Genomic DNA, 9285 nt, shown 5'->3' with positions numbered 1-9285 from the left:
CAAAGAAACACATGATCAATATCCTCCACCTCAACACAAATTTCACAATCAGCAGTTACATAAATATGCCTCGATCTTCTGCTCTCACTAGTAAGAAGAGCATTCACAGAAATCTTTCATAGCAGAAAGCGAATTCTCTCTAGACCTTCCCACTTCCAAATGACTTTATGAAGAGGATCATCAGCTTGAGAATTACCACAAACAATACTATGATAAGCCTGAGACATTTTAAAGTTTCCATCAGTAGAGCCAATCCAAGGAACTATGTCTTCCCCTTTAAACGGACTAGGAGAAGGAATGGCTTGAATTTTATCCAGAGCATGTGCAGGAAGCTAAGATGTCAACAACTGTAAATCCCAAGAGCCATCAGAAGTCCCATGCATACTGTCAAACATTTTTTGACACATGATCTATTGGCACCGGGTTAGAAACTTGATCAGTCAACCTACCCGCAGTAGGAACCCAGACAGATTCCCAAAAACGCACCCGGTCCCATCAACAATATTCCATCCTAGATGTTTCTGCACATGTTCCCAATTACTGCATAAACCACACCAAAGATTTGAGCCTGGTCTGTTGGGATCGATAATAGGAATGATAGCATCACGGCATTTGTACTTGGATCTTACAATCTGGAACCCAAGAGAATCTCTTCTATTGCAAAACACCCATCCTAACTTCATCATGAAGGCAGAATAGACTTGTCTAGAACATTTCAGCCCCAAACCACCATCAAGCTTTGGTTTCCAAGCAACAGTATGAATACGCCTAGAAGATTTTGAATCCTTTTTTCCTTTTGGAAGATACAAGAGCAGAACAATCAACCTATTGATATTGAAAGACTCAGGTGATTCTTCCAATGTATAATTTTTGGGCCCAATGGAATTCATAGGTATAGTAAGAAGCCTTGTCAAATAGAGATTTTTTCTTTTGACCATTTTTCGATTGCTAATACGATCAATAAGGACCACTACTACAAAGAGTATTACATACTTGATCATGAAATATTGATTGCTTGTTGAACCCTGTGAATTGCGTGAAAGTAGGATACTCCAAATTCGGGAGTTCAAGAGTTTTATAGATCTCTTGATGAAAAAAAATATGCATGAAAAATCTCGATGAATTGAATTGGGTAAATAAAGCTCCTACATTTTTTGTCCACCTCATCACAAACTGCTCTTGGAAGATTAATAAATCGCATTACATAAGATGGCAAGGCCTGGATCATAGATTTGGCCAAGGTGACATGACCTACAAAAGATAATTGGTTGGCTTTCATGGAAGAGAGTCTTTGATTTACCTTGGACCAAATGAATTGAAAGAGCTTTTGGACCCCCTTTTATGAAAGATAAGAATACCAAAGTATTTGCAAAAATAAGGAGATCATTTGCAAAAGCCAAGTGTGAAAGCTTTTTTTTTTTTTGCTCAGCAAAGATAATATATATATTGAATGGAGTACCAGAGGTACTAATAGTACAAAAAGGACCATACAAATGGTTCCTCAGTCAGACATTCATATTCTGAAAAGGAACCACTCTATGGATATAGGTTTCATATGAAATTTACATGGAATAAGCTCCTAACTATGTAATCCTCTCCTGATGCATAAAACTTTGTGTGAAGCTGCTTGCCCATTGATTAAAATGGACTGTAAAATCTTTCTCGAAACTCCTAAGCCAAGACCAAAGTAGGAATGTTGCATCTTCAAACAGTGAATTAGCGTTGAAAGTTACATTAGAAAATACTATACTGTTTCTAAGCTTCCAAATAGACCAGGTTAAGGCTAACCGCCAGTATTGCCATTTGTTTATCCTTACTCCATCGAGTTGAACACCAAAGTGTTGAAGGAAATGCTGCTTTGGGCTTAACGGGAAAGCACCTTTAATGTGCAGCCATGACATAGTGTCCCACCAGATGGGTTGTATTTTACTGCAGTGGAAGAACAAATGGGATGCGCCCTCCTCTTTAATTCTGCAGAAAGGACATAGCATATCTGTGAGCTGTACTTGTCTCCTCCGCAAATTTTGTCTTGTCGGCAATCTGTCTCTTATCAACCTCCATGCAAATATTACGATCCTAGCTGGAATCCTTATTCTCCATAGTTTCTCAAAACATTCCTCCTGTCTGCCAGCTGCTGCTTCTTCCCCTAACATGTTGTATGCAGTTTGTGTTGAATAGTGGTCCGCTGGATCTCCAGACCACACCCAAGCATCTATGCCTTGTTGCTGAATTGCTTTATCTGCAATATCTGTGAGAAAATTAACCGCTGAGTCGATTTCATTTTCAAACAATGGCCTTCTCCAAGTAAGATTCCACTCCCACCCTATATCTTTATGCATTCCCATTGATCTTATGACTTGATGCTGCTGTAATGATATTAAGTATAGTCTAGGATATTTCTCAGCCAATGAATCCTCTTCCCCGATCCACTTATCCTCCCAAAATTTGATTTGATCTCCACTATCCACCTTCCACTTCATTCCCTTTTGGATAAGTTGTCCTTGATGTGAGTTGGTGAGAGCCTTTTGTAAGTCTCTCCACCAAATGGATTTGTATCCTACCCTATCCACTTCAGCCAAGCCTCTCAATCCTCCGTATTTTGATTCCAACACCTTAGCCCTTAATTCCCTTTTGTGTTGCCTAAGATTCCACTCCCATTTGCCAAGTAGCACCATATTGAAGTTGTTGATGTCCTTTATGCCCAGTCCTCCTTTTATGAACATAAAATTCATCTAGGAACATTTGCCAAGTAGCACCATATTGAAGTTGTTGATGTCCTTTATGTTCATGGTGTTTTCCCGAGGACACGGTCTCCCATCTTGGGTATCAAGGCTATGGAGGATGCATTACATCCCCTCGGGAAAACACCATGAACATAAAATTCATCTAGGAAGCATAGGATATCGGATTTGAGTAGCTGCCAAAACTGTTTGATGAAGTTAAAATTCAAACCATCAGGCCCTGGGCTTTTGTCACTCCCATGTGGCTTGTTTAATTTCCTCCTCTTGGAAAGGAGCAGTCAGCATATCATTCTGATGTTGATTTATTTTTTGAAAACAGATCCCATCCAATCTAGGCCTATAATAATCTGATTCCTGGAATCTTTTTGAGAAAAAAGCTCTGACTTCCTCCTTTACCTTAGATGGGTCATGACACCAAGTTCCATTAACCATGACACCCTTCATATTATTATTCCGCCGATTAGCATTCAGCATCATGTGAAAATATCGAGAATTACAATCTCCTTGCTTGATCCACTTAACTTTAGCCTTTTGCCTCAATAATGATTCATGAGCTTGGGCAGCTGACCGCAAAGCTTCCTGCAGTTGTTTCAGTTTCAACTTTTCTTGAGTAGTTAACTGTCTTTGGCTTGTATCCTCCTCTAGTTTGTTTAATTCCTCTTCAATCATCTTGACCCTCCTTAGAGTGTCTCCAAACTGCTCCCTATTCCACGTTTTCAGCCTTTGCTTCAGCCTCTTTATCTTTTCTTTGAGGACATATCCACCCCATCCTGGTTGCTGGTTGGAGGTCCAACAATTAATGACTGTTTCTTTGAAAGATTTATCAGACAACCAACAGTCGAGGATTCTAAAAGGTTTAAGGCCCCAGTTGACTGATGACGACCTGAGCATGACAGGGCAGTGGTTTGAAAAATTCCTAGGTAAAGTAGATTGAGTGCTTGCCGACCATCTGTCGTGCCACTTAGGAGAAAGCAGGAATCTGTCAAGCTTACTCCTGGATGTGCCGTTTGGTCTAAACCAGGTGAAATTTCTCCCCAGCCATGGTGCCTCTACCAACTCCAAGTCATCTATCCAGTCGTTGAACTCCTTGATGTCTTTTGTCCCTAATCCCCTTTGGCAGATCCCGAATCTCTCAGCAAGGTCCCTAATGCTATTAAAGTCACCACAGATGCACCATAAATCCCTTGATAGAGAATGCTTCAGCTGCCTAACCTGATCCCACAGTATCCTCTTGCTCTGGATTTCACAGGGTGAATAAATTGTAATTATACTGATTTGTTGTGCTTCCCACAGTATCCTCTTGTCGTGCTTCAGCTGCCTAACCTGATCCCACAGTATCCTCTTCATTTGTATTCTAAATGTTCATTCACTCCACAAGCATAAAATACCACCTGCTGTGTTGACAGCAGGTTGCGCCTCCCAGTTGACATCCGTATCCCCCCACAATGACTGGCACATTGTTTTATCAATTGACTCTTTCTTTGTCTCCTGTATGCAAATCATATCCATGTTCTCCTTCTTGATCAGTCTACGAATAAATGCTCATTTTACACCCCTCCCTAACCCCCTGACATTGTATGATATTATATTCATGGATAACCACTGCTATTTCCCAGCCTCTCTGCTTCCCTCTTATCTTTGTCCTCCATTTCCTTTAGTTTGGCAATGATTGGATGCAGGTCATCTCCTCCTGTAGCCCCTAGTTTTGTAGCCTGGTTCTAGATGTCGAATGCCTCTTGGGAATTTAGTATTTCCAAAGCTTCCTCTATGTCTTCATTGGTTGATGCTATCTCTGTTGTGGAATCATTTTGGTTATTGTCGGCAGCCCCTCTTGCATCGTTCCTTGGGGGTGCTGGGTTTGGGAGTTACCCAGCCTTATGGGTGTCACCTTAATAGGTGAAGGCTGACCCACAGGAATTTTCTTTTGGAACCTCCTTTTTCTTGAGTATACCATGTAATTGTTTTCGGAGCCTCCGTTATTATTGTACAGCATAAGGCCCATGGTGTGTTTGGGATTTATGGGGGTGCAGATAGAAAGCCCCTCTTCAGTATTGGGCCCTCCTTCCTTCACATTAGTGGTGACCAGGTCCACATGCACAGGTTTTGCGCTTGCTGCCACTTGTGTCCTTTCAATTTTTAAATTTGCTTACCCAGGTTCCTTTTCTTCTGCCACGTTACTTGTTGCTGCCACCTCAGCACTAGCTTTTTCTTTCTCCTTCAGTGCATCTGCTACCCCTATGGATTCTCCCTCACCACTCTTTCCTTTCTCGTGATAATTCTCTCTTCTTTCTGCAACACCCGCCCCCCCGATACACTGCACCACGCCATGTTTGGGAGACGTGTCATGAGCGAAAGTAGCCGTTAAGGCTTGGTCTGCGATTTCTTATGTGACCTGACCTGTCACACGCAGATTAGCGGCATTGCCCAGTGGGTAACTGTCGTCACGAGGCCCACTGGGTAAAAGGAATTCCTGATGGTCATCCTCAACGGTCTTCCTCGATTCAGGCTCCGCTGTGCCACCCTCGTCGGAGTCGTTGGCTCCGCATGCCTGCGCCAGTAAGAGCCGCTTATCGTCCTCGAGGTCGTGGGAACTGGTGGTTCTCGGAGTAAGATTCCCGAGAGAGGTGTCTTCGGAAAAGATGTCGTCCGACGACCCACTCAACGAACTGCGTCGCCGTCGATAATGAAGGTTGCCTCCACCAGTGTCCTCAACGACAAACACCTTGAAACATTCGCCATTTATGTGGACATCAACCGTGTGGTTGATTGTTGGTCTCCATGGTGTCTTTACGAGCACCCTAGCCCTATCAAGCCTCCTCTTCTCCTCTGTATCATCATCCAGTTCCACCAAAATCCCCCATTGCTGCCAGTGTGTGCCTAAAGTGCTTCGGGTCCCAAGCCTGCCGCGGAATGCCCCAAACTTGGACCCATGTCAACCTAAATCCTGTGTGTATGCCTGGGTTCCATTTCTCTATTGAATAGAACATTGATATCCCTCCATGTTTCCCGCCGTTCATGAGTTGTTCAGCTCCACTGTCTGTGAGTCCGAGTAATAAGATTAGATCATCACCGATATACTTGGGTGATATATCCAATCCAGTTTCCCATAACAGCTCTTCCTCCACTCTATCGAACATTGCAGGGTTTGTCAGCCTCCCTACCCACGCGTCCTTCAGCTAGTTGGTATCATCAGGTTCTATGTTGAGGTAAATCAAAGATATGGGAGTTTGATGTGCTTGGGAGTGATTGTTGTAAGGCTGTCGTGGCCCCTTCGGGCCAATATTTCTTCTCAGTACCTCAGCATATGATCCTTGGTTTGTGTATTGTTGTTTCTCGCTGCAATCAACTTCAGCTTGGGTGTTGTCGTCTTGGTCCTGTGGCTTGTTTCTTGGAGTCCTCTATCCTGACCTCTCCCTGTTGTACCTAGGTGTGTTGACATATAACTTCAACCCCCCGATGATGATACTGTCGAGTTGTTTTGCCAGGTTGTGAGTGTCTTTAACCCCTTCGAATTTGACAAATCCGTACCTCCTTCCATTATTATTCCTTCTGTTGGGTATGAAGATTTTCCGCACATCGCCCCACTTTTTGAAGTGATGCCACAACTCCTTCTTCGTGGTATCGTCGGAGAATCGAGTGAAGTAAAAGGATGATGTATCCTTTTTATCCCTCTAGTTTGAAATGTTGTTTTAATGGTGTCTTCCTATATTGCCTGGGTCTACCCGTTGGAAGTTCCCCTTAAAGCTCACTTTGTCTCTCTCTATTGCTTGATCTCTAAACCTAACACTCTCCCACCCGATGTATCACTCTCTCTCTCCCTCTCCCTCTCGCTCTCTCTCTCTCATGTTTTTTTGTCCCTCTCCCTCCAAGTGTGAAAGCTTTGGTACCCTTCTAGTATTTTGGATAGGCTTCCAAAGTTTTTTTATCCATAACAACTTGGATTAGATGAAATAATCTTTCAATGCACAACACGGGCAAATATGGAGATATGAGGACACCCTATCTAACACCACACTGAGCAAAAAACTCATCAAGAACTTCACCATTCCACAACACGCACATAGAGGATGAGGAGATACAATTCCAAATCAGATTAACAAAATTATTAGGACACCCAATATCAAGCAAGGTATCTCTAATAAACTCCCAATTGAATCAATTATATGCTTTCTCAAGGTCAATTTTAATGGTCATCCAACTTGTATTTTGTTTTTTCTTACGCATGAAATGAAATACTTCCTGAGCAATAATAATTTTATCACTACTCTGACGATTGGGAATAAAACTGCTTTGGAAGGGACTTACCAAGGTACTCATATAAGGTCACAGATGATATGCCAACAATTTCGTGATAACTTTGTAAGATACATTGCAAAGGCTTATAGGCCTGAAGTCCTTCATCTTTGACACTTTCTCTACCTTGGGGATGAGAGTGATGAGAGTCTCATTAAGATCTTTATCGACATAAGGAAACTGAAAAATTCTCTTAACCATATCATACAGAGCCTGACCCACAATACTCCACTGACTTTTATAGAAAACAGCCTGAAACCCATCGGGACCTGGGTTTTTTAAGCATTCCATACTCTAGATAGTCACAAGGATCTCCTTAGAAGAAGCAACATCACTAATGGAAACAACCCTATAACACAAAAGGTTGATAAACCAAGTCCTAAAAAAAAATTTATAACAGCAAACAACAAGCTCTTTCAACTCATTAGGATTAGAAACCCAACTCCCATCATCCTTTTGGATAGTCTCAACTTTGTTTTTTCTTCTCTGGATGATTGTGGTACTATGAAAAAGCTTAGTATTGTGGTCACCAAAAACAAGCCATTTCAATCTTGATTTTTGGAACCATAAAATTTCCTCATTTACCAACACTTGCTCGTATTCTCTCCAACTACCATCCAACTCTTCCTGAATAAAAGCATCTCCCCACTTTTAGTCTGATTACTTAATTTTTCAAGCTTATGAATCAACCTTTTCTTTTTGGTCAAAATATTACCAAAAACTTCTTTGTTCCATTTCTGCAAATCTTCTATCAAATTCTGTATGAGGGAAGGCCAAGAGAGAGAGAGAGGGATACCATTGAGAAGCCACAAAGTTATGAAATTCCCCATGAGTAATCCAAGAAGCCCAAAAACGGAAAGGCCTGCTATGATTTCTACTCGAAGGGTGCGAAGGAAACTTCAATAGGAGAGCTCTATGATCATATTTGAAAGCAGGGAGATAAAAAATAAAAGCATCTTGGAGATTCATTCTCCAATGAATATTCATTAGCATCTTGTCCAACCTCTGCTCTAGTGAACCCTCTGCCTTTGGACAAGCCGTTGTGTCTCATTATCAGGCAAATACAAACTTTTTTTTTGTCCATTTAGTTTCCCCAAAGGTGATACCAGCACCTACTTTTTGCAAAAACAAAATCATTCCCTAAGATTCAATGTTTCCCTTTTCCTTCGACACAATGGGAGTGTTCTTACCAAATTCGAAAGTTTCAAGATTGACCCCTTTCCCTTTTCCTTCTGGAACTTTCACCTCCTTTCCTATCCTAGTCCCTTTCTTCGATTTTGAATTGGGGCCCATCTTTCCCTTAGAAGGCCCAACATTCTTTTGGTTAAGGGATTTTCCTTGTGTGCTCAATATTTTTTCCATTATAGCCTGTAACAAGAGAAAAAAAATAAAAAAATATCCTTACATATAACTCATACACAATGACAATCCATGAACCATATTATATTGAAAATATATTTTACATATAACCCATACGAATGACCTAATTTGTATGACCCATATTAAAAATGTATATATGTAAAAAAAATACATTATTAGATCAAAATTAATTGTTACAAAATTTATTATGTAAACTTATATTTATATTAAATATACATTAGAAATTTTATTGTTATATATATCGACATTAATTATTTTTTAATATAATTGACATATTAACTCAATTGGTTAGAGTGTCGTGCTAATAACACGAAAGTCACATGTTTGAGACTTACATGGACCCATACGGATTAGACAATCCGTATAAACCAATTCGTATGGGTCCTTACAAATTATGGATTGGTCTTACAGAAGAAGTAAAAAATGGTAAAATTGGAATTTTTAAAATATGTTGGGTGTAGAAGAAATTTGTTGGGTGTAAGAAGAATAACCCTTTGGTTAACTGAGGCTCCACTAACTCCTTTACCAGTTTTGTTTCTAGTTGGGTCATTCACATCAACCCAATGTTCTTACAAGATGTCACACTAGGTGGATCATATTTACTGGTTATATCATCGACAATCACTTAAATATCTCTTTCCAAGGAGGTTCTTTATGAAGTTTCAGAAGAACTAATTGTTGTTAGGCTTTGGCTCAAATTGGATAAACTCTTCATGAAAAAATCAATCTGCAACAAGTTGCTTTTGAAACAACGTTTGTTTAGCCTCTAAATGAGGGAAGGTATGCCACTGAAGGAACATCTTGATGAACTAAACTCTGTTCTGATGGAGCTACATGACATTGATGTCAAGATGGAAGATGAAGATTTAGC

General features: G+C 40.7%; 1 protein-coding gene across 1 annotated transcript; it reads right to left on the bottom strand.

Moving 5' to 3' along the window:
- Positions 1 to 2972: 2972 nt before the first annotated feature.
- On the bottom strand, positions 2973 to 4088 carry LOC102666990 (uncharacterized). Its single transcript, XM_006575933.1, has one exon. It carries the CDS (start codon positions 4086 to 4088, stop codon positions 2973 to 2975), a length of 1116 nt encoding a protein of 371 aa, XP_006575996.1.
- Between the last annotated feature and the right edge of the window lie 5197 nt (positions 4089 to 9285).

Source organism: Glycine max, chromosome 2, assembly GCF_000004515.6.
Source record: "Glycine max cultivar Williams 82 chromosome 2, Glycine_max_v4.0, whole genome shotgun sequence".
Lineage (NCBI taxonomy): Eukaryota > Viridiplantae > Streptophyta > Magnoliopsida > Fabales > Fabaceae > Glycine > Glycine max.
This window is presented reverse-complemented; position numbering and strand designations above follow the sequence as displayed.